Source organism: Schistocerca americana, chromosome 4 (assembly GCF_021461395.2).
Source record: "Schistocerca americana isolate TAMUIC-IGC-003095 chromosome 4, iqSchAmer2.1, whole genome shotgun sequence".
Lineage (NCBI taxonomy): Eukaryota > Metazoa > Arthropoda > Insecta > Orthoptera > Acrididae > Schistocerca > Schistocerca americana.
Genome location: NC_060122.1, coordinates 40,040,279 through 40,067,077, shown reverse-complemented (window position 1 = coordinate 40,067,077; position 26,799 = coordinate 40,040,279). Strand labels below are relative to the sequence as shown.

The window sequence follows — 26,799 nt, the reverse complement described above, 5'->3', positions numbered from 1 at the left end:
TGCGTCAGGAGGATCCCCCCCTGTGTCGGTGTGGGTCCCGGCTGATGGTCGCCCACATTTTATTGGAGTGTCCCCGACTGCGCACCCTTCGGCAGTCTTTTAATCTCTCGGGCACTTTACCTTTGATTTTATGTGACGATGCCTCTATGGCTGACAATGTTTTACATTTTATCCGTGGTAGTCCTTTTTGTGGTTCCATTTAGGGAAGTCCTGCTCCTTTCCCTTTGTGTGTCTCTTGTCCTCGAGTCTCTTATGTTTGGTTGCAGATTTTAGTGTGTAGTCGGTTGGTTAACTCTTTCCCTTTTTTGTTGTCATGGTAGGTCAACCAGTCTCCAGTCATCTTCTTTTGTTCTGTTTCTTTTTGTCTGGTGTCTTCGTGTCTGTAGTGTTTGTTACCGCATTTGTGTTCTTTTAGGGCCTGGGGGGGAGTCTCCTTCCCCTTGGGGTTTTACCTGCTTCGTGCATTTCAGTCTCGCCTGTTTTTTGGAATGGGGGACTGATGACCTTAGCTGTTTAGTCCCCCTTAAACATACCAACACCCCCCCCCTCCCCCCCAAAAAAAATCACAATCTGTCTTACATCACTGCACCCTTCAGTGAGAGTGATAGATTTGGTGAGTGGGAAGTAACTATACTGCCACTCATCTCAGACACTTCATACTTGCAGAACTGCAGTGCGAAAGGAGGGAGGTAGGGTGGGTGGGAGGGAGGTAGGAGGGAAGTCAGTATGGGACTGATGTAGCAGAAAATCAGTTTGTAAAGTAAGCACCACTTGGTATTAGGCTCATACTCATGCAGTTTATGGACTGCAGTTGTTCTTGTTGTTGTTATTGTTATTGTCAGTCCGAATGGGGTTTGATGCAGTTCTCCACTCTGGTCTACCTTGTGCAAGCATCCTTGGCTCTCGGTAACCATTATTAAATTCATTATCATGTGTTTAAATCTGGTAGGAGGCATACAGTAATGATTGTAACACAGTACCACATGGAATGACTTCTGTGCAAATAACTGTTCAGAGAATTCTGTACTGCCTTCACGGAGTGAATAAAAGTACTTGTTTCTCATGAGGTACTGCAGTGCTGGAAGTTAAGCCGCCTCCTGTTAGCAACTGACACAAGCTGAGTGGACCAAAATCCATTTAGTTCACTTTCAGAGGACTAATTCCAGACCATTGCTGTAACTCCTCAATGAGCTATGGACATTTGTGGACGTGTTTAGTCAGATGTTTTTACCTATTTTTCCACTTTTTGTTTCCATTTTAATTTCTTGTATTTCCTTTGTTTTGACTGCCGTTGGGGCCCTAGTTGTTGGGCTGCCCCAGTCCAATTATGCTCCTGCTCAAGTCACTACTGGACAAAAAATTCTTATTTGCAGTTTCCTCTCTATTGGATGTGTTCACATTAGTCACATTATGTTGCTGCTGTCATAATATCAGCTTCCATCCCTGTTAGCCATGACCACAGAGATATGCATGGCCAAAATACAAAGTTGCCTTCAAAATTGTCCACAGCAACTGCTCTAACAGCTTCCCAATTAAATGCTCGAATATACCAAAATGGGATAATGATGCATTGCCTGTAGTTCTGTCAAACTGTGCTCTTACAGATTACTTTAAAGACTTCAGTTTTGAAATTTCCTTTCCCCTCCAAGTGATGTAGGACTTGCCTTATGCGTGTCAAGGAATCCAAATTTACATTGCAGTTGGATTTTGTGTAAATGTTACATTAGTTTCTTGTAAAAGTTGTAACAGCAGTCCCTGACAGGAATGCCTCATGTTAAGTCACCAGTACTGAGTACCACACTTGTTGATGATAGTTTTGTTGTTTAAGCTGTGTATCCAAATTGGCATATAGTTCCTTTAGTTGCTGGATATAAAATTTTCCAATTGTTTAAACTCCCACACCTTTATGCTGGTTCTTCATGCAGTCATTGTTGCTCTCTGCAGTGTTACTATGAATATGTGCTAGGCTGTTACAGTATTTGTGATTTATGATGCCGTATATCATTGCTACCAATGTCACATAGTACACTTCAAGACACCTACACTATCATCTTTGTAAATTAGATATACTTTTCTGCATATCACCTTAACACTGTCCACAGTATGAAGTGGCTTCCACCTAGTCATTCACTATGAAACACACAAGTCTCACTTGTTCTGTGTGTGCAGGTACAAATCAGAGAGGATGATACACTGATGCCAGTTGCCACTGATGCATTTTTACAGGAGAATGCCATCAATAGCGATTTGGATGCCTACAGTGCTATACTTCAATCACATTGCAGTCTGCTGTAGCAGTGTGAACAACAAGAGCTATTCAGTGTAGTTTGGGGGCTAACTGAGCATGTGCTAATCAACACAAAATACATAATTCACATAGAAAATAACTATCCAAACCCTAACCAACAATGTGCCTTGAACAAACTGCTTGCATCTGTAAGAAGCTCCCTAACAGGGTAGTGTGACTCAATTGAAATGAAAACTTATGTGCTGGCCACGCATGTTAAGTATCTGTGGGTATACCCTCAACACATTAAACTTCCTTACCTATGGGGCAGCTATTAGCATGTTGGAATCCAAAATATGAACTTTGATGAAGAATTACTCTAACACAACAACACTCTGGAACAGGTTAGTACACCCCTAAATAGACAAAGCTCATAAAATCATAATGTATTGTTGAGGCCAGTGTCCTCCATTTTCGTAGGTATGCAGTCATTACAGTACTTGCAGATAGTTTAAAGTGTTTCGATCAGGATTCTGGGTATTCATGTGGCCTTTATGGCTTCCAATCAACATCACACTACTAATACAAAAGAAAGTGAGTCACATAGTTGTAAGCTGCCACAACTCTGCTACACTACATGGCATGTCATTTGCAACGTGTGCCACGTGAACTGCTGTGGCTCAACACTTTGGGATCTGCTGGTTCTCAGTAACTTGAAATCCAATGGAGACACTATCGGAATTGTACATGACATAATTTCTCTATCTCCTAACTGTGACAGTCTGTAATTTTATAATGGTCTGTTATTCCTTTCCCCTTTCATGAGGGGTGTTCATTCCAGCAAACTAAGCTGTACCATTATTTCGGTGACTGGCAGTGTCCTTACACCAGCCTCCAAACACCAATGTTGCCTTGCTTTTTGCGGGCACCTTTGTCCTTCTCTGTGACAGTGGCTGTATATGGCAGCTGTAATGAATTCAGACAATTAAAATTAAAATATTTTGTGGTTCTTCACTTGGATCATTATGCAGTTTTCATCAATCTCACTTTTATAAAATTTCTCATGTATGTACTTGCCACAGCACCTGATTCCTAATCTCCATCACTATTTTAGTGTAGCAACTTCTTGACATTAAAATGAGCATGTGCAGTGAGAAGACAACCACTGCCACATATCAAGATGTTTGATTTACACTCAAATTCTGTTGATGTAAAGTTATTCAGTTTCTTAATATTTTTGCAGATGCCGCAGAAGTTGAGGATGGAGGAACTGTTAGCAGGTGAGATATTTGCTTCCTTCAGTAGCTTAATTACACATTAAAGTTATGACTTTAATATTTTATTATGTGGTACTTTATTCTTCATCTTTTTCTTTGACATTAATATTCCATTGGTGGTGTGCTAAATAATTTTTGTGAAACAGTTTTTCAAAATTCTATACTATAACTTAACACTGGATGTTAATTATGTCATACATAATTCATACTGAAAATTGGCGGTGTTATTGTAACTACGAAAGATTGGTTATAAATGTGCAGTAGCAATGAAAATGTGTACTGTAGTAGATTGTGAGGGAAATGTGGTCAAAGAGAAAAAAGACAAATTTTTAAGTACTAAATTGACATTTAGAAATTTGTCATTGTAATGTTAAGCAAACATTACAAATAGGCACACTACGATAAGTAGTAATGAATTTTGCCACCTGACTGATGTGTGAAATAGCCTGACCCATCTGGGTGCCACAGTTACTCTCAATCCCTCACCTGCCAATAGTGTTATTGACTACCCGGTGACAACATGCTGAGTACAAGGTGGCTGACTTGTTGGTGGCTTCACAACTTGTGTACTGCATTCTTGAGACCCATCTCATACTCCTCTCACCCCCTCTACTCCCATACCAGCTTCCTTAATTTGAAATTTTGGAGTTCCCCTTAACTTAAGTTTCACAATCCTTCCCTCAGTACTAGCCACCCCTACACTGCCCTTTCCCATGCCTAGCTCTGTACCTGTACCTGTACCTCCTATGTTACACCCTCTGCCACCCCATCCCCTCTATGACATTTGCATTAAATCTGTCCACCACAACTCCTCACGCAGTTGGCCTGCAGGTTTATGACAATTTATCTGATTGGCAGAGAGACAGAACACAACAAATGTTATTCCAGGCTTAGCCTTTTACTGCTTATTTCCAGATTAACCCTTTCATGGCCAATCGAACATCTTAGGCTGATGCATAACACTGTAGTGTTTCCTACAAGTTAAAAAACTCAGACTATACATACTGGAGACTTAAATCATCATAAATAATATAATTTGTTTCGCTGTTCACTTCAGTCTGTTGGGATAACTTTCTGAATCCACAACTGTAGAAATCATGTGATTTTGTAGCAAAGAGCCATGTTCAAAGTGTATTTTCACCCCAAAGGAAGTATGTCAAGATCATTGAACAGAGAGCAGAGAAGATGAAATCTGAGGGTGCAAGATCAAATGAAAAAGGTGGGTGCAAAATGACTTCTCAACCCAGTTGTTCTATAGTGTTTGTTGCCAGTCTAGCAGAATGCTGGTGACTGTTACTGTGGAATAGCACCACTTCACACAGTCTTCCTGGATGTTTTTCTGGGACTATATCTGCAAGATGTCTGTTGTTGACAATAAATACCAACAGGGAAGTTACACCTCATGCAAGCAACTCGTAGTACACCACATGGTCACGTACATCTACATCTACATGATTACTCTGCAATTCACATTTAAGTGCTTGGCAGAGGGTTAATCCAACCACAATCATACTATCTCTCTACCATTCCACTCCCGAACAGCGCATGGGAAAAACGAACACCTAAACCTTTCTGTTGGAGCTCTGATTTCTCTTATTTTATTTTGATGATCATTCCTACCTATGTAGATTGGTCTCAACAAAATATTTTCGCATTCAGAAGGGAAAGTTGGTGATTGAAATTTCGCAAATAGATCTCGCCGCAATGAAAAACGTCTTTGTTTTAATGACTTCCATCCCAACTCGCATATCATATCTGCTACACTCTCTCCCCTATTATGTGATAATACAAAACGAGCTGCTCTTTTTTTGCACCCTTTCGATGTCCTCCGTCAATCCCACCTGGTAAGGCTCCCACACCCCGCAGCAATATTCTAACACCGGACCTCTCCACAATATCCATAACATTATCTTGTGTGGATGCTCAAAAGTCTATGTGGCACTGCTGCTTTGTTTGGATTAAAGCATTCCTTTCTGTTCTTTCTCTTACATTAGCATAAAAACAAAATTTCTAGTCATCAGTAACAATACAGGTTAGAAATGGTCAGTGGTATTCACCCACTAATCAAGAACAAGCAAGAGGGTAATGTACATACAGCCAACCACTGATTTATATGGTTTGGCATGTGGTACCCATATGCTTTATTGTTGAACCTTCTCCTTTGTATTCAAATGCTGCACAGTGACGGAATGGTCATACTTCATCACATTTTCTGGTTCTTGAGTGCAATGATGTGCATCATCGTGGATTAATGCATTCAGATGATCTTCATCAAATGCTGAAGGTCTTTCTGAAAATGGAGGGTCAATAATGTCAAAACAATCATCCTTTAAATTAGAAAATCTTTCCTTGCCATGCTCTGTCCCATGGCATTATACCCATACATGGTGAAAACGTTACCATTGAAACCACATATTCATAAACACCACTGTTCTCATTTTGCCCACTTAGCCATTTTAAATTAAAATGTAGCAGTGCTTTGTGTCAACATAATATTCATAGAATGACAATTTACCTAAAAGAATGTGTCCACATTAAGTGAGAACAAGGTAATGTACTTCGTAAAAATGGTGGAAAAGACAACTGTATCCTTTTATCCCTAGGCATATGAACTTGTCTTAGATCACATGTAATGCCCCCAACAACACAAAACACAATGATGGGAAAGGCTGACTTAAAGCATACATTGTGTGCTCACTCTTACATTATTGGTATCGGCTGCATAAGTAACAATAACACAGTGCACAGTGTTCACTTAAGACGTCTCTCTGTTTTTGCTCCCAACATTTAATGTTCTAATGATGTACCAACATCATAATGCATTGATGATGGGTGGTTTAAATAAAAAATATGTACAAATGAAAAGAGCTTCGTGACAAGGCTGAAGATATCGGTACATAGGACACTGCATAGAACTATATGGAACATTGTAGATGTAACTGTAGATGTGCTCCAAGGAAGTGTGTGGGGCCCTTGATATTGATGTTTTATATTAATGACATCACAGACATTCTTCTTCTTTTTGTTTTTCTGTTTGGGGTATCTAATGACCACATACTAATTTCAATGCTTCCTCCTTTGTTCTTCTTCCAGGTTTCCTTCGTCTTCACTATCTATCCTTTTTTCTTCCTCAGACCATTCTGACCCTGTCTTCCTCTTCTTCTTCCTGCCTTGGAATGCTTCCATTTGCAACACTTTCTTCTTGAAATCCTATCATTCTGCTGGGTCTTTTTCTTGTATTTCTTTCCAAATCTTTCCTAACTACTTGAATCTGTCCTGTTGTTGACATCTTGTCCCAAAGATGCTTAACAATATGTTTGGTTAACCTGTTGCTGTTCACTCTGTATAAATGTCCAAAAAATAATAGTCAGCTCTTCTGCAGCATTTCAGTTGTTTTTCCTATGCTGCAATATACTTTATTACTTCTTAATATTCATACTTATGGATTTCCTAGCAGTCTGAGTATTTTTCAAATGATTCTTAATTCTAGGACCTGAAGTTTGTATAATTCATAATTCAACATTAAACATTCACTTGCATAGAGACATTCTGGTTTTACTACTGTGCTGTAGTGCTATATTTTCAAATTTCTAGACACACACATCTTGTTGTAAATGTTCATTTTTATATCATATGCTTTCTCCATTTTACATACTCTTTTGTCTACAGCAAATATTTTTGAAGCCATTGCCTTGAATCTTTCCTCACAAATATTTAAATTTATAAACCCTCTTTATCAGTTCATTATCTGTTACTAGGATTTCTGGGTCATTTTTTTATGTTTGTCCTAAAAAAATTTTTCTACTGAAACTTTTAAAGCTGCTTTGTTAGGTATACCTTCCAAGAGGTTGATTTGTATTTCTGAATTTGTTATATTTTTATAAAGAATGGCATAATCATTTGCAAATACTAGACACTGAATTTCAGTATCTCTTTTTCCTGAAGTCTCCAGTCTCATTGTGACAGCTTATGTTCTTTGCCTTTTGTTTCAATTATCTTACTATTTCCTCTAAGATGCAGTTGAGGTGGTGTGGAAACATGTTGTCACCCTGCATTTCACCTGTTATTTTGAGTGCCTTAGGTGTTTCACACCAAAACCTTATTTATGCTTCAGTGTGTGGGTGTTTCACGAATAAGGTTTGCTAGTTTAGTGTAATGCCAAGTTCTCGAGTCACTTTACCCACTGTTAACCTGTCAATCAAACGCTTTTCTAAAACCTGTAAATGTTAAAACTATGTCTTAAAAACTGCAGAAAAATCACAGGAAAAGGATGAGGAAGTGGAAAGTGAAGTGAAATCTACAGCCTTTCTCCCATACGTGGATGATATTTCTTCTAAAATTGCTGGAATCTTGAAGAAACATAAAGTGGATGTGATATTCCGCCCACCCGCTAAGACTGCAGCCTTGTTGGGATCTGTTATGGATGATCTGCTCTTGCAGAAGGCGGGAGTTTATGAAATCCCTTGTGAGTGTGGAAAATGTTACGTAGGGCTACCATGTGCACTGTACAGGAACGATGCGTCGAACACCAGCGGTACACACGTCTTCTTCAGTTCAACAAATCAGCAGTTGCTGAACGTTGCATTTCTACTGGCCATGCCATGGATTATGTAGATGTTAAGATTTTAACTACTGCTTCATCTTTCTGGGACTCAGTTGTTAAGGAAGCTGTAGAAATACAACTAGCCGACAACCTGCTAAACCATGACGAAGGATTTCATCTTGACAATGCTTGGAAACCACTTATTTCAGACCTTCGTTCAGAAAGAATTTCTGCATCTTCACTTCTGACAGATGTTACCCCTTTTAAAGATTAATTATTTATTTACAAGCACGGTGGATTCGCAGCAGCACTATTTTGTTTGCACTCTGCGCTTATATGTTTATCTTTGCTATATAAATCTTAACTATGACTAGTGCAGTAGTGGCGACTTTGATATCTTTGACGCATGCGCTTTTAATCCTCAGCAGATTTGTATCACATGACTCTCCATATAAATAGGCATGCGCAAATGCTATGAACTCAGTCTCCGACTTGCCTTGAAGTCTGCTGGGAGGTTTCTAGCTGAAATATTACAAGAAGAATTGTCGCTGTCCCAAGTGCACGCGCGAAAGATGATGGAACAATTTAGTTGTTTACAGTTCAAGAGTTGATCAAAGTACTTATTAGTAATTTACAGGTGTGGTTATTGCTTGGACCTATTTTACCATTTTCATCTGTGATGTAAATACATTGGAGCATGGCAGCCCTTTATATGATTTTTAAATGTCTGACACAGAGTTTGGAAGGATAACAAAGATTCTCCAACTCATCCTTCCTGCAGACATTATTGGTATTGTAGTAGTAGTAGTAGTAGTAGTAGTAGTTGTTGTTGTTGTTGTTGTTGTTGTTGTTGTTTTTTAACAGTCATAGAAAACACACACACACCTAAAAGACCACTTTCATTCATTCAGTATAAAAGAGAGAATTGTTATAATTCCAACATTCCTCTTCTGTGTCTCACTGCATGTATAATTTATTGAAATAACTGCCCTTTGGAAGCCTATGCATCAGCAGGACAGTGTGGTGACCCACGGAGTACCTATTACCACAGCCAAGCACATAGTTTCTCACTGAAAGCTGCTGTTAAAACTCTCCAGTGCTGAAGGTGCATATTGTTCCATGTCGAAAATTCACCATATAAAAAATGAAAATAAATCTAATGAACAATATGACAGGTTGTTTTATGTTATTATTTTCATACTGTATTAATGACATTTTTAAAAATGTCATTCATTAAGAAGGCATCACTCCTTTGAAGTGGTATGTACAAGCATATTCCATGAAAGTAGTGTGCTAATTGACACTGTCTAAAAGTTTCCTTTTTACACAGACCATGAATGTGGCTTTCTGTTTCTTTGTAATGTCTTCTTAGATTGATTAGAGGCTCAGTATGGCAACAGTGTGTGTTAAAATTAACATATGTTCCAGTCATTGCAGCCATAATGTGGGAATAGTAGAAGGAGCACATCACTAAAGCAGTAAATAAAGTTATTAAGAGATGCTTTCCTCTCTGTGTGTACAGTTGCAGCTGCTGGAAGACGGCGGCAACTTGAGGAAGATGCCGTACCCAGTAAAAAAGCAAGAGCTGGAGGTGCCAGGCACTCAGTGGGTGAGTAGTAGTGAGACCCCACAGTGGGAGGCTTGTGAATCAAATGTATCAGGACAAATATTAGTGGACATTAAGAGGGAGTGTGTCCACCCTTCTCCTTTATGGTGGCTTGAACTCTTCTGTTTGTACTTTCATCGAGACGTCTGAACCTCTGTGAAGAAATGGCAGCCCATTCTTCCTCGAGAGCTAAACCCAAAGAAGGTAGAGATGTTGGACATCAGGTTTGGAATGATGTCACCATTATGACTCGTCCCGAATATGATCCACTGCTTTCAGGTTGGAACATTGGCACGCAAGTTCACTTCAGGAATGTCATTGTCCATAAACCTTTGCCTCACAATGCTGCTCAGTGACAGGGGGCATTGTTGAGCTGATTGTCAGTCTTTGTGTCTGAACACTTCCTCTGCTGTAGACAGTACACTACCTCAAATACATAATTATCCTTCTGAATTTAGCATTTTCTAAAGTGCAATAAGAGGACAACAAGTTAACGATGAGGAATTGCATACTGTAACACTGCCTCCTCTTCACATGATTGTTGGTACTAAAGATGATGGCAGGTAAAGTTCAGCCAGCATTCAGCTAACCCAAATCCTTCAGTCACATTGCCATGGAATATAGAATGATTTGTCACTTCACTCCTAGTCCCCTGCTTCCAGTTGTCCACTGTCCAGTGGACATTGCTCATTACGTGACCTTCAGTATTGTTTAGTGTTGACAACAGGAGTGTGCGGTTTTGAGAAACTGCTCAGCCATTGCAACCAGGACTGTGGAGAGTGAGGGGTGGCCATGGGGCAAGACACATGAGCCCCACCTAAAAATATAGCAAACCAATTTTATTAGCAATGTAATGTAAGTGGAGTGGCTCCAAATGTTTGTATAAGTTAAACGTGTGTGTGTGTGTGTGTGTGTGTGTGTGTGTGTGTGTGTGTGTGTGTGTGTGTGTGTGTGTGTGTGTGTGTGTGTGTGTGTGTGTGTGTGTGTTTTTCTCATGCCACCACTTGGTAGCTTGGTAACACTGCCCCCCCCCCCACCCCTCCGGGGGCACGCCATTCCTTGGTGGGTTCATTCTTGGCTACCATGGGGCCCCAGGCTTTGCAGCACCTTTTCCCTTTTGTGTTGTATGTCAATCATCTTGCTGTTCTTTTTCCCCTTGGGGAACATGTCTGGGGTATTCTTGGGAATGTCCAGCATTCTGTCACTGATGTACAAACAATCTCACCTTTGTCTTCCGCTCCATTTTCCTTTCTCTGTTCCCCTTCTCTTGTTCCTCCGCTTCTGCGTTCGAGGGTCCTCTTTTTCTCTTCTTGCTCCCTGTGTGCTCCTAAAGGCTGGCCCATGCATCTGTGCATAACAGGCAACTGGGTGACTCATAATTCCCAGCCCCGTGTTGACAGGTCGGATTCTCTCGTTCCTCCTGCTGTAGGCCAGTCTCAGGGTGGGGTGTGTGCGTGAGCAGTAAACTTTCCAAATTGCCATACATTCCAAACCCAATGTGCTGCTACCAATGTCATCATTTTAACCACTCTATAACATCTTGTCAACACGCAGCCACATGTCACCTGTGGTAGGGATGCGCACGAGGGCGATCGTCCACCTCTATCTCCCTGCTGTATCAACTGCAAATGCGGCCATGCGAATTCATCTTAGGAGTGACCAGTGTATCTTGGTGTGCACGTTGTTCAAGAGATCCAGTTGAGGGAAAAGGTGCCTTATCCAGTTACTGAGTAGTCACAAACCCTGTGTTCTCCTGTCTGGCATCTATTTCTGTTTTTGTTACCCCTTACTCCATGAAAGACGTGGCCAGGCAGACATACAACCTCCAATTCAACTCTGAGGACATGAAATTGCCCAGTGTCAAGGTAGCATCGCCATCCCTCTGTCCTGCTTTGCAAGAAACCGTCGAACTCTTGCCTCAAGGACCCAAGCAACCAGCTACACAACCGGTAGGCCGGAAAGGCCAGAAGGAGTACTCCCATGAAGACTTACTCTGTCCCTCCAGCCAAACAACACTTGAGTCATCAACTGGGAGGGCTCGAAGAAGTCCTCCAAAGGCAAACAGTCCTCCTTTTGCCACCCTGAAGATCCTCTTTGATGGTGTCGGCACGTAATACCTTACCCCGGCCAGCCTCCATGATGCCGATGTTAACTAAAAACTGTTTTTCGGCACTGGACTCCACAGACAGCCTGCGCAAGCGATCTGATGTTTCTGTCTGACTCCATCGAGCAGGATCCTCCTGTGTCTGCACTCTGTAGTAGCACCTCTTCCTAGGCTGTCACTCAGCATCTGCCGAGGTGACACCCCAACGTCTGTTCATCATGACTGTTCTCCAATGAAACATTCACCACCTTCGGTCCCACAATGAGGATTTGCGACTGCTTTTAGTGTTGAAGCACCCCCTTGTACTCTGCTTTCAGGAAACGAAATTGTGCCCTCATGACCGCTTTGAGCTTTCAAATTTCTTACCGATTTGCTTTGATCTTCCCTGTTGTAACCATGACCGGAATGGCTGCAGGTATGCTGTCAATGAAAGTGCAGTGGTACCGAATGGGAGCAGTCCGCAAACAAACAAGACAGATGAATACGGAAGGAAAAACAGACGCAACGACAGATGACTGAGCAAGATACTGAGACACAAAGACCAACAACAAGCAATAAGCAACGGGGTCACAAGTGAAAGCCTCATAAATCGACAAAGGCCACTCGTACATGGAAAGGACGTCTGAGGTGTTCATGATGGCCAACCCAGAGGCCATGGCAGCTGAGGGAGCTGCCGATCCATCTGGGGGCGGGGAGGGCTGGTGTCAGGCTGGCAGGGAGGCAACAATTGGGGCAGTGGTGGTGACTCAAGGACCACATGTGTACCTGAAGGAGGTAGTGGTTGAGGAGTTGGTGCAGGAGTCCCGCAGGGGAACGTGGGTGGAGCTGGTTATGATGGCGGCACTCCAACCCTTTCAGCATGTGCACTGATGTCACATGCCACCCATGGGTTGCGATGACTGGCAGGTGTCCAACCGGCCTTGCTCCTGTAAACGTGGGCCCACACTACTGTGCTGGGGCCGTAATGCTGAGAGGGTCAAGAGCGGGGGCAGGAAGAGGATGGCATCAGCAAATGCAGCAGGGTCTGTGGCTGTCACCCATGGAGGATTTCCTCTGAACTACGTCCGTCAATTGGCGTGGTGTGATAGGTGCTCAAGAACAGGGTGGGGGCCGATGTGGTTGGAGATGTTCAGACTGCCTTTGTCAGCTGTATAAACGTGTGGCCAAGCCTCTCTGCTGCGCCATTGGAGGATATGTTTGATACCATTGGCCAGACAGAAGTCATGGAAGGAGGACACCATGAATTGGTGGGCCATTATGGTAGACCAATGTGTGAGGCAGGCCCTCAGAGGTGAGAACCTGGGCCAGGGCCACGAGTGTGGCCTCCTTGGCGGTGGCCGAAACACGGTCAACATATGGGTATTTGGAGTAGGTGTCAATGATAAGTAACCACACAGACCCCAAAAACAGGCACTCAGAATCAAGATGGGTGCGATGCCATGGCTGGTAAGGTACAAGCCAGGGTGCAAATGACTGAGGAGGAGCTTGCCTGGTGACGTGCACACAAAGTGCACCCACGGATGAGCCGGTCAACATCATCATTGATGTCTGGCCAATGCATGTGCGAATGAGCCAAAAATTTCATGTGGGACATACCCCAGTGCCCACAGTGTAACAAACTGAGCACTTGATGCCACAAATCTGGAGGGATGTCCACCTGATGGGATCAGACTCCATGGCTAACAGGAGGACATCATCGACCATGGAGAGACTGTGGTACAGTGGGTGCCAGGGGCTGAAGTTGGTCCACATCCAATGAGTAATATAGATGGGCTACCAGTGGACCACATAGCGGAGGAGCTGCCACAAGACAGGGTCTCGGCATGTAGCCGTGGCAATGTGGCAGCCATAAGAAGCAGAGCATTCAGCGTGTCCTGGTGGGTGGAATCAATGTGGAAACAGAGGACCATCTGTTCGTCAAACACAATTTCAGGACCTGCTGGGAGATGTGACAAAGCGTCTGCATTAGCATCATAGGCGGTTGGCTTATACTGGATGGTGTAAGTGTAATTCCATAAAAATAATGCCCAGTGCTGGATACGATGAGCCGTCCACTCTGGAATGTGGGAGTGGAGCCCAAAAAGCATAACTAAGGGTTTATGGTCTGTCAGGAAAGTGAACTTTGCTCCAAGGAGATAGTTGTGAAACTTTTGGACGCCGAACACTATTGCCAGGGCCTCCTTCCAATCTGGGAGTAGTTCTGTTGTGCTGGGGTAAACATCTTAGAATCATAAGTGATGGGCTGTTCAGAGCCATTGACATTCTCATGCATGAGGGGGGGCCCCAATGCCGTATGCTGATGCATCAGCTGCCACAACCAAGGGGTGGTCCGTAAAGAAGGAAGTAAGGCAAGGGGCAGAGTTAAGCATCACCTTTAAACAGAGAAAAGCCTGGTCACAATCAAACTGTACTCCTTTGTGACACAAGTGAATTAGGGGTTGAGCTACAGAGGCAGTCTGGGGTAAGAGCTTCAAGTGATAAGTAATCTTGCCCAAAAACACCTGGAGTTCAGATAAGTCCTTGGGATGAGGTGGGCCTTAAATGGCCACAACATTATGACCTGAAGGGCAAATGCCATCTTTGCTAAGCCAGTGGCCTAAGTATTCCACTTCTGGTTGAAAGAAAAACATCACATGTCTAGCTGACAGCGTAAACCTGCAGACTGCTGAGTGTGAAGTAAGGCACTGAGGTTTTGCAAGTGTTCCTGGCGGGAATGACCTGTACCCAAGACGTCATTCAGACAATTCCTGCAGGGCTGCCTAAGCTGCGCCAGGAATTGCTGGAAAATGGCTGGCACCGAATAGTCAATAAATGGTAGGTGCTTGTACTTGTACAATCAGAAAGGCATGTTGATAATCATGATGTTCCAGGAATTGGCATCTGAGGGTAACTGGTGGTATGCCTCAGCCAGGTCGATCTTTGAAAAGTTCTCTCCCTCGGCTAGCTTGGTGAGAAGGTCTTCCTGTCAGGGAATGGGGTAAGTGTCTATGAGGGGCTGAGCATTGACAGTAGCGCAATGTCCCCACTCAGCCAAAGAGACCCATTGGGTTTCTGTATGACCACCAAAGGTTTCGCCCAGGCACTACAAGTCACAGGCTCCAGAATGCCAGTAACCTGGAGCCGATACAGTTCCTGCTTGACCGGAAGGGGTGGGGCCCAGAAAAAGTGAGGCTGCACTTCCAGCCGAAGTGTGATGTGTGCCTGAAAATCTGAATCACATCCGAGATCTGTGACAAACAATGACACAGAAGCTGAGCACAGATTGCCCAGGTCCTGAAAAAGAACAGCTGTGGAAACGACCTCAACTTCATCAGAAATTGAGAAGTTAAACAGTTGAAATGCATCCAGGTCAACAATATTCGAAGCCAATGGATAGTAGACGACAAATAGGGTAAGGAGCTGGGGAACGTGTTTGTAAATTGCCTGGACAATGAACTGCCCATGAAGGGGAATTGAACCATCTCTGGAGGTGACCAACTGCTGAGAGGTAGGTGACAACTCAAGAGAACCCAGTCGCATGTATGTTGCCATATTAATCATGGAGACAGTGGCCCCAGTGTTGACCTGAAAACTGTCATCCTCCGTGAAAAGGCTGAATGTGAGGAAAAGCTAAAAGCTACCGCACTGATGGGTCATCCAGTGGGACAATCAATTGCAGAGCATGTATGGTACCTTGAGGCCCAGGAGGGGCAGGACTGAAGTGAGTCGAGCAACTGCGACAAGCCGATTGAATGTGGCCCTCGTTGTCACACAGCATACACCCCCCCAGGGGGTCCACAACTCTTTTGTGGACACGTGCGTAGTGAGCACGGGACCCTGAGCTAATGTGGCCCTCCTTCTTTTCCGGGCTGCATACCTTCCCTTCCCTTTCCGCATCCCTCCCCGTCCCCCATCTTCGCCCCCCCCCCCTCACCCCTGTCTCTTTCCTTCCCTTTCTCCCCCTCTGGGAGTATGGTTTGTGCCTACGTCCGGAGACGGACGCTCGAAACTGTTCCAAATTCCTTGCTTTTACACTGGCAAGTCCTCGTCCTTCCTCTGTCATTCTCTTTTACTTCCGTCTTCTCCTTGCCCTTTTCTCCGCTGCGGCGTTTGAGACCCCCTTTTCTTTCCTTTCCCTTTCTCTTTTTTCCTCCCTGTGCGTGTCTGAAGGCCGACCCACGCACTTCCATGCGTAGCCGGTGACGGGGTAACGCGTAATTCCCCGCCCCGGGTAGACAGGTAGGACACGTACGTACCCCCTGGTAACGGCCAGGCCCAGGGAGGGGTGATTACCCGAGCTGATACCTTCCGAAAATGCCGATTGGTCCCTCCGTCTGTTTGTCGGGAGGTGTGACCTGAGGTGTGAACAATCACCTAAGGCGGGTGTGCCCTCGGTGAGGGCCCCCACAAGGGAGGAGCGCGCCATCGGAGACGCCGGTAATCATGGGGGATTCTTCCGCAATGGTTTCCTCACCTTCCACTATGTCTGCTCACAAACGTAAGTTCACTGAGTCTCAGCCACAGATGGTTCTTCCATCGTTGCCACAGTTCCTTGTTGTTTCTCGGTCTGACGAAGGTCACGACTTTTCCACGGTCAACCCTTTCATTATTCAGAAAGGTGTCGACGCAATTGCGGGTCCTGTAAAGTCTTGTTCCAGATTACGGAATGGTACCCTGTTGTTAGAAACACACAGTGCCCTCCAGGCTCAAAAATTGCTGCGTACTTCTCTGCTCCACACCTTCCCTATCTGGGTGGAACCGCACCGTACCTTAAATTCCTCACATGGAGTCGTTTATACACGCTCCCTCGATGGATTGTCTGACGAAGAAATTCAGCACTACCTGTCTGACCAGGGCGTCACCGCTGTTCATTGGGTTATGAAAAGGGTTGACTCGAACATCATTCCAACCCGCACTGTCTTCTTGACATTTGACAAAGTTCAACTCCCATCAAAAATCAAAGCAGGCTATGAGATAATTTCCGTTCGCCCTTATGTCCCAAACCCTACGCGTTGCTATCGATGTCAGCGGTTCAATCACACCAGCCAGTCCTGTTCCAATACGGCCAAATGTGTTACGTGTGGCAAGGATGCCCATGAGGGTGCTTGTCCACCTCCATCCCCTCACTGCATCAACTGTATGGGTGACCACGCTGCTTCCTCTCGAGATTGCCCCGTTTTTAAGGATGAAAAGCTCATCCAGGAAATCAGAGTGAAGGAAAAGGTGTCGACCCTTGCTGCTCGAAAGTTACTCGCCAGTCGACAGCCCACCGTGCCTCAGAGAGGAAAGTACAGCACTGTCCTTGCTTCTCCTCGGCCAACAAAGGAGGCGGCCACGCAGACTTGCGACCTCACATTTAGTACCACGGTGGTCAGATCGGCCAGCGCAAAGATCGCCCGTTCAACCTCACCACTTTCGCCTGCCCACTCTATGGCTCACCCTTCGTCGGGTTCTGCTAAATCTCGAGCCCAAAAGTCAGACGCCAAGTCTTCGAAAAAAGAGCATTCTCGTGAAGAGTTTTTACGTACTGCAACTTCACAAGCATCGGTTCCTCCTTCATCTAAACATCATACCTCCAAGAAGGCTACGAAGAAACACAGTTCCTCTCCTTCTCCGCCAAGGCGTGTCCCATCTACAGCACCACCTGGCGGAAATCGCCCTCGGCCATCTTCTGTGTCGCCGAGGCGCACTGCTGGTGGCCGGTCAACTGGGCGATCGTTGGTGGCAGGAGCTGCTCCTGACCAACCTATGGATCAGGATCTTCTGCCTTCGACTGAATGCCATTCCATGCTGTCGGTCGCAAGCTCTGAGCAGTCGTTGCGTTGACAGCACCCTTGGTCACGTTTCTCCACTTTCTGTTCACCCTATGTCCATTATCCACTGGAATATCCGCGGCATTCGCGCCAATCGGGATGAATTGTCGATTCTCTTACGATCCTACTCGCCGGTCATCTTCTGTCTTCAGGAAACAAAGCTGCGTCCCCATGACCGCTTTGTTCTCCCTCATTTTCAGTCCGTCCGATATGACCTCCCCTCTGTTGAAGGCACTCCAGCCCATGGAGGACTCATGATTCTGCTCCATGATACTCTCCATTATCACCCAATCCCCTTAAACACTTCCTTCCAAGCTGTCGCCGCCCGTCTTTCCCTTTCTGGATACACGTTCTCTCTTTGTACGGTATACATTCCATCGTCTACACCACTGGCACGAGCTGATCTCCTTCATCTTCTTGATCAGCTTCCACCCCCCTATTTGCTGGTTGGGGACTTCAATGCCCACCACCCGCTTTGGGGATCTCCACATCCTTGTCCACGTGGCTCACTATTACTAGACGTCTTCCACCAAGCGGATCTAGTCTGCCTCAACATTGGGGTCCCCACATTTTTGTCTGCCTCCACGGCAAATTTATCTCATTTGGACCTTGTGGTCGGTACTGTTCCGCTAGCTCGGCGCTTCGAATGGTTCGCCCTTGATGATACACACTCGAATGACCACTTTCCATGTGTTCTTCGACTGCAGCCTCAACTGCCATATATGCGCTCGCGACGCTGGAAGTTTGCCCAAGCCGATTGGACACTTTTTTCGTCTCTAGCGACATTCGATGACCGTCGCTTTCCCAGCGTCGACGATGAGGTCACACATTTTACCGACGTTATCCTCACAGCTGCGGAACGTTCAATACCACGCACCTCCGAATTGCCCCGGCGCCCCCCAGTTCCTTGGTGGAACGAGGCATGCCGTGACGCAATACGTGAGTGGCGACGTGCTCTTCGCATTTTCCGTCACCATCCAACTTTGGCCAACTGTATCCGATATAAGCAGCTCCATGCGCGATGCCGTCGCGTCATCCGCAATAGCAAGAAGGCAAGCTGGAAATTCTTTATTAGCTCATTTAACACCTTCACTCCCTCCTCGGAAGTTTGGAGTCGGCTTCGACGGTTCTCAGGCGCACCTAGTTTCTCCCCGGTCTCTGGGCTCACAGTCGCGCGTGATACCTTAGTGGACCCCATCGCAATTTATAACTCATTGGGTCAGCACTTTGCTGAGATTTCGAGCTCTTCAAATTACCCGCCAGCGGTTCTCCCGAAGAAACGTGCAGCGGAAGTGCGACATCTTGCTTTCTCCTCTCAAAATCGCGAAAGCTACAATACTGTTTTCTCCATGCGCGAACTCCAACATGCACTCTCTTCTTCTCGCTCCTCCGCCCCAGGACCGGATGGTATCCATGTCCAAATGTTGCTGCATTTATCAACCCATAGCCTGCGTTACCTCCTTCGCCTTTATAATCGAATTTGGACCGACAGTACCTTTCCCAGGCGATGGCGGGAAGCTATTGTCGTTCCCGTTCCGAAACCTGGAAAGGACAAACATCTCCCCTCTAGCTATCGCCCCATTTCTCTCACGAGTAGTGCCTGTAAGGTTTTGGAGCGTATGGTGAATTACCGTTTAGCTTGGTGGCTGGAATCCCCCAGTCTTTTAACACCAGCCCAATGCGGATTCCGACAGCATCGTTTTGCCGTTGACCATCTTGTTGCTCTCTCCACTTATATCATGAAAAATTTCCTCCGGACACGCCAATCGGTAGCAATATTTTTTGATCTGGAGAGAGCATACGATACCTGTTGGAGGACAGGCATCCTCCGCACACTGTTCTCTTGGGGCTTTCGAGGCCGGCTGCCCCTTTTTCTTCGCGAATTTATGGCAGAGCGCACATTTAGGGTGCGGGTGAACCCTACTCTATCCCGTACTTTCTCCCAAGAAAACGGGGTACCCCAGGGCTCCGTGCTGAGTGTTGTACTGTTTGCCATCACCATTAATCCAATTATGGATTGTCTCCTTCCTGATGTCTCGGGCTCCCTCTTTGTGGACGATTTTGCGATCTACTACAGCTCTCAACGGACCAGCCTTCTTGAAAGACGTCTTCAAGGATGTCTCGATCGCCTCCACTCGTGGAGCATCGAAACCGGCTTCCGTTTTTCTCCCAGTAAGACCGTTTGTGTTAATTTTTGGCGACGTAAGGAGTTTCTTCCGCCCTCCTTACATCTAGGTCCTGTCAACCTTCCGTTTTCCGACGTCGCTAAATTCTTGGGTCTTATGTTTGACAGAAAACTGTGCTGGGCCTCCCACGTTTCCTATCTTTCGGCTCGCTGTCTGCGTTCCCTTAACACCCTCCGTGTCCTGAATGGTACCTCTTGGGGAGCGGACCGAGTGGTCCTTCTCCGCCTCTATCGCGCCTTAGTGCGCTCGAAATTGGATTATGGAAGCATAGTCTACTCCTCTGCTCGGCCGTCTATTCTTCGGCGTCTCGACTCTATCCACCACCGTGGATTACGTTTGGTGTCTGGAGCTTTTTACACCAGCCCTGTGGAAAGCCTTTATGCTGAGACTGCTGAACCTCCGCTGTCCAATCGGCGGGCAGTCCTTCTGAGTCATTATGCTAGCCATCTGTCTTCCATGCCTGCTAATCCAGCCCATGACTTTTTTTTCGACGCCTCCTTTGATGTCGGGTATGCAGGCCGCTCCTCCTCCCTACTACCCCCGGGAGTCCGCTTCCGTCAACTGCTCCATTCTCTTTCCCTCCGCTTTCCTAAAACCTTCTTGACAACTTGGGGTACAGCACCGCCTTGGCTCCGTCCCCGGATCGACTTGCTCAGAGACCTATGTCAATTTCCCAAGGATGGTACCCCTACACTTGTTTATTGTCGGGCATTTGCTGCTCTATGTGCACAAATGACAGAAGCCACATTTATTTACACCGATGGCTCGAATACATCGTTAGGTGTAGGGAGTGCCTATATTGTTGGCGTCACCCCAAATCACTTTCGGCTTCCCGACCAGTGTTCGGTTTATACTGCGGAGCTTTACGCTATTCTCCAGGCTGTCCACTACATCCGCCGCCATCAGCGGATACAGTACGTAATCTGCTCAGATTCTCTCAGCTCTCTCCTAAGTCTCCAAGCTCTTTACCCTGTGCACCCTCTGGTCCACCGGATTCAGGACTGTCTGCGCTTGCTCCACCTGGGGGGCGTCTCAGTGGCGTTCCTCTGGCTCCCGGGACACGCTGGTATCTGTGGAAATGAGGCGGCCGATATAGCGGCCAAGGCTGCAGTCTCTCTTCCTCGGGCAGCTATTCAGTCTCTTCCGTTTACCGATCTACGGAGCCGTTTATGTCGCCAAGTTGCTCATTTATGGCATGCGAATTGGTCAACACTTCCCCATAATAAATTGCGGTAAGTGAAAGCCATTCCTTGCGCTTGGACCTCTTCCTCCCGAACGCGTCGTCGGGAGGAGGTAATTTTAGCTAGACTCCGGATAGGGCACTGTCTTTTTAGTCATCGACATCTTTTAAGCGGTGATCCTCCCCCACTCTGTCCCCACTGCTCTCGGCTGTGGACGGTCAGACACCTTTTAATTGAATGCCCCTATTTTAATCCGTTACGCTCCCGTCTACAGCTATCGCCTGATCTATCATCGATTTTAGCAGATGACACGCGCTCAGCTGACCGCGTTCTACAGTTTATTAGTGACAGTGAAATGACGTCAGTCATTTGAAGCTTTTTTTGGGGGACAACCAACCCCTTTCTATAGTGGATTGTTAAGCATTCCTTCTGCCTTTAGTTTCTCAAATTTTATGACCTTGTTCCCATTGGTGCTGATTTTAAATTTCGTTTTTTTCCTGTTTTCTACGTCACGGGCTGGGCGCTAATGACCATAGAAGTTTTGCGCCCTAAAACCACAACCAAAAAAAAAAAAAAAAAAACACAGTATACACGTTTCTGAGCAGTGGGAACATTCAGCTTGAGAATGTGTGGTAAAGGACTGTGCGCAAGATGGAAGTGTACCGCCCGACCGGCGTCTGGAGACGCAGATGCCATAGACCTATCAGGCAAAGAGGAGTCCCAACAGAACTGGCCTCTGTTGGCTGGGTCACAACAACTCACGAGGGTGGTTGTGGCATTGGCCGTGAAGGAAAGTGCGGTGGAACTGAAAGGGAGCAGCCCGTGAACAAACAAAATGGAGGAATGGGACAGGAAGGACAAGCATGACGACAGATGACAGAGAAAGACACCAAGAACAACAAGCAATAAGCAACGGGGTCACAAGTGAAAACCTCACAAAATCAACAATGTTCACTGGTTCATGGAAGTAAGCCAAGTAAACGTGATGTCTGTAAGCCAGATATCGAGAGACTTAGGCGAATATCGGACTGCTTCATTGAGTGAGAGGCAGGCACTTAAATACATGATAGGGTATGTCACTATTGGCTGCTACCTTCCCCATTTTTGCTGCTTGGTGACTTTAATGCAAATCATCCCTTTTGGGGTTCCCCCAGGACCTGTCAGAGAGGTGCCATCTTGGCTGACCTGCTTAACGAACTTAACCTCTCCTGTGCCTTAATACTGGAGCACCCACTTCACTGTCCAACTCCTCGCACACCTATTCCCATTTGGACCTATCCTTCTACACTGCCCAGCTTGCCCATCACAGCTTTCTAGGGCTAACTGCCAGCTTTACTCCTCCCTTCCTCCCTGGCGACCTTCAAGGAATGAGATTTCCCAGTTGTGATGACTAGGTCGAATATCCCACATTTGTGGGATATGTTATCCTTACTGGGATATGTTATCCTTACTGCTGAAGAACGTTCCATCCCCCACACTTCCTCTCTACCATGTCGTGTCCCAGTCCCTTAATGGACTGAGGCATGCTGCGATGCAATTTGCACATGTAGATGTGCTCTCCACATTTTTAACCCCCACCCTAGTCTGGAAAACTTCATTCATTATAAAAACATGCGTGCAAAGAGTCATCTTGTTCTTCAGGATAGCAAAAGAGCTAGCTGGATTTCATTCACTAGTTCTTTTATCAGTACCACACATTGCTGTGTCATGTGGGCCAACATCAGACGGCTCTCTGGAACAAAGATCCATTCCCAGTTTTGTAGTTTGACAGTAGCTGATGATCTCATTGTGGACGCTATTGCTATCTTCAACACCTTGGGATGCCATTTTGCAGAAGTTTCCAGCTCTTCCTGCCACCACCCTACCTTCCTCCATCAGAAACAAGTGGAGGGGGCTCGGGTGAGACCCTTCCCTTCTCTGAATCATGAGTGCTACAAACCTGTCTTCACTATGACAGAGCTAGATCATACTCTCAGCTCATCCTGATCCTCCGCCTCAGGGCCAGACACCATCCACATTCAGATGTTGCAGCACCTTTCTCTTGTGGGCAAGTGCTTTCCACTAAAAACCTCCCTTCTGGCTACCCCCCCCCCCACCCACCCACCAACACCCCCATATATCTTACCAGATGCATTTGCAAGGTGATGGAATTTGTATGATTCATGACTGGCTGGTGTGGTGGCTTGAATCTCAGAATTTACTGATGGATGCTCAGTGTGGATTTAGAGTGTGGCGTTCTGCAGTTGACCATCTCATTACGTTGTCCACCCATTTTATGAATGGTTTTCTGTGAAAATCCTAGACTGGGCAGTGTTTTTTGATTTGGAGAAGGCCTAAAACACCTGCTAGAGAACTGGTATCCTCTGTACTCATAAAATGTTGGGATTCTGTAGGTACCAACCCTGATTTCTTCAGGTATTTTTGCAAGACTGAGTTTTCAAGTTGCATGTGGGTTCTGCCTTGTTGGACATCTTTATCCAGGAAAATGGTGTGCCTCAGGATTCCACCCTCAGTGTCATCCTCTTTCTTATCGCCATTAACCCTGCAATGGCCCGTATCCCGCCAGGCATCTCCGGTTCTCTTTTTGTAGATGACTTTGCCATCTATTGCAGTTCTCCATAGACCTGTCTCACTGAGCAGTGTCTTCAGCACTGTCTTGATAGTCTTTACTACTGGAGCATTGACAATGGCTTACGCTTTTCCCCTGATAAAATCATCTGTATGAATTTCTGACGGCAAAAATGATTTCTCCCACCATCTCTACACCTTCGTCCTGTTGCTCTTCCATTAATTGAAACTATGAAATTTTTGGGGCTCCTGATCAATAGGAAACTCTATTGATCCTCCCATGTGTCTTACCTGGCAGCCCGCAGCTGTACGAGGTTCCCCAATCTCCTACATGTCCTCAATGATACTTCGTGGGGTGCCGATCAAACCACTCTCCTCAGTTTGTTTCGGACCCTTGTCCATTCGAAACTCGACTATGGGTGCTTTGTTTAGGAGTTTGCACACCCATCCCTCTTATGCTGTCTCAACACTATCCACCATCGTGGCGTTTGTTTGGCCAAGGACACCTTTTACACCAGCCCAGTTTAGGGTCTGTATGCTGACACTGTTGAACTACAACTGTCCTACTGTCATTACTTTCTCCTCAGCAATTATGCATGCCATTTGTCTGCCAAGCATGGCCACTCTGCCTATGCATCCTTCTTCAATGATACCTTTGATCATCAGTACGGGACTCGTCCCTCTTCTGTTACCTCCTGGAGTCCACTTTCGCCACATGCTATGGCGATTTAACTTCACACTACCGGCAACTTTCCTAGTGGGTATGAACTGTTCATCACCTTTCCTTTGCAAAGTGGCCCATGTTAATCTTGGCCTTCCTTCATTTCCAAAGAACACTACTCCAGCCTTGATCTGTTGCCTTCAGTTTCATGATCTTTGAATGGAATGTCACTATAGTACTTTTGTATACACTGATGGGTCTCAGACTAATCATGGGGTCAGGTATGCCTTCGTCATTGGCACCCATGTCTTTTGATATCGGCTGCCGGCACACTCCTCAGTATTTACAGCCAAACTTTTCGCCTTGTATCAGGCCACGGAGTACATAGGGGACACAGCCTTCACAATTGTGTCCTTCACTCAGACTCACTCACTGCCTTCCAAAGTCTATGTGCACTGTACACTGCTCATCTCTTAGTGCAGCAGTTCCAGGTAAACTGTCACTTGCTCACTATTGGTGGAACCAGTGTCATGTTCCTGTGGGTCCCTGGTCATGTCAGTCTGCCAGGAAACAAGGCTGCTGATGCTGCTGCCAAGGTTGCAGTCCTTGTACCTCAGCCTGCAATTACCTATATTCTTTCCAATGATCTCTGTATTGCCACCTGTCAGAAGGTGCTGTCCCTTTGGCATCGTCAGTGTTCCTCCCTTCACAAGAATAAGCTTTGGCTTATTAAGCCTCTGCCAGTGCCTTGAATGAGTGCCTCTCACCAGGTGGAGATTATTTTAATTGGGCTGCATATTGGGCACAGCCTTTTTAGCCATTGTCATTTGCTAAGTGGAGCTACCCCACCACTTTGTACTCATCACCCCCAAATTTTAACTATCCACCACTTCCTGCTGGAATGCCCTTTTTAACAATTTACATTCCAGCCTGGGTTTGCCATCTGATTTATCAGCCATTTTAGAGAATGATGCGAGAGCTGTCAACTGCGTTTTACTTTTCATCCGCCGAAGCACTATGACGAAGGCCAATTAATTTTTAGTTTCGGACCTCCATTTCTGTATGGTTTTTTTTTGCCTTGTTTCCATGTGCCTGGTTTTAGCTGTCTCCTATTCTGTCAATTGGGACAGATGTGAAGTTGTTTAACTCCTCTCTGTGTTCGTGGTCTATAGTCTTGACTTGGGTGTGTATGACCCCAGTTGTTTTTTGTGTCCTAAAGCCAAATGAAACAAACAGAACAAAACTGCCTGGTGAGTAGATTTTTTCCTATCCAATTACATTATGTTGTAAAAATGGATTATTTTTTGTTGTTATACTAATTCAATTTAATTTTTATCTTACAGAAAGTTTGACATGAAACATAGCATAGTCAGGAATTATTGGTGATACAGAAAAAATACTCATTGAGATAGGATGTAGAGTAAATGTAATTTCTTACTAAACACTAAACTTATCTTAACATCTTGTTCTCTTGATTTATCTCTGGTGCCAGTGCCTTGCTCATAAAATATTTCCCATCAGGACTTTCACTACAGTCTGTTCCCAGACCAATCTGTTTGTGTTCCTGCCTCACCTCTTTACAGGGAGCCCAGCAGGGAACTCCCTTGCCCCGTCTACCACCCACACTCGTGGTCATACATCTCACCTATTGTGGATGATCTATGCACAAGGAGAGAAATGTGCTGAGTTTGTCACAAACATAAGAACCTCATTGCTACAAAGAAGACGCATGATGATGTTGGGCAAGTGCAACAGATTTCCAGTGAAAGCAACCTAAAAACAGTCCTGATACACTTTCAGGTTCTCACTAATATGAGACCTACTCTGTAAGGTGTAAGTTGAGCACTGCAAGCTATGCTGGTGATGTCCTAGATTCCAATGATGTTGCACTCAGAGGAGAAATTGATACTGTAACAACAGCAAAAATATGACAACTCTCATCCCCATGGAGGAGATAGCAATGCCATCCAGGAGGCACAGACCTGGAAGAAAAATACAGGAAATGGCTAGGACATCATTAGGGAGGAACGGTGTGGTGGAACGGTGCAGGCAGAAAAACATGAGAATGAAGGAATGAAGTGACACAAGATAGACAAGTTAGAACAAGTAATTATAAGGCAAATAATCACAGAACATGGGAGAACAATTGTGCAGAGTCATCTGCAACCCAAAGGAAATATGAAGAATGTTTTTTGAACATAGAGCAAAACCATTCAACCACTGTCAAGAAGCACTTGAACACAGAGATGAACTCTACCTAATGAAACACAAGACACTGGTAAGAAGTTTCCAGAGACAAAAAAGTAATAAAAAAAAAGCCAGAAAGAGAGATGTTCCTGAATAGCCAAAATGAATAGTCTTTCATTGCGACACAGATTGCACATGCCAACATGCAGCAAATGAAACAGCTCTCTGGTGAAGGCAAGGTAGAGAATGCCCTGATCCACTAAAAGATGTCGCTAATATGAAAACTATTCTTTAAGCTTTCACTTGAGCCCTCTGTCTGTAATAAGTCACAAACACTCCTGTAGGCACCTACAGTGTAGGTTGGACTGGCAATGCCAATATTGTGGGCTGCATTCTTATTAATATAGTCATGGCACTCAGAAGCAGATAGTTGATATCGAGTCTGGAACTTTGAATGGCAAGTGAGC

General features: G+C 45.4%; 1 protein-coding gene across 1 annotated transcript in view; it reads right to left on the bottom strand.

Moving 5' to 3' along the window:
* Nucleotides 1-2,005, bottom strand: part of LOC124612566 (DNA-directed RNA polymerase II subunit RPB1-like) — a 44,185-nt gene extending 42,180 nt beyond the window's left edge. Inside the window, exon 1 of the mRNA XM_047140848.1 lies at nt 1,903-2,005. Coding sequence (XP_046996804.1) covers nt 1,903-2,005 — 103 coding nt within the window. The remainder of the gene's footprint in view (nt 1-1,902) is intronic.
* Nucleotides 2,006-26,799: the final 24,794 nt, after the last annotated feature.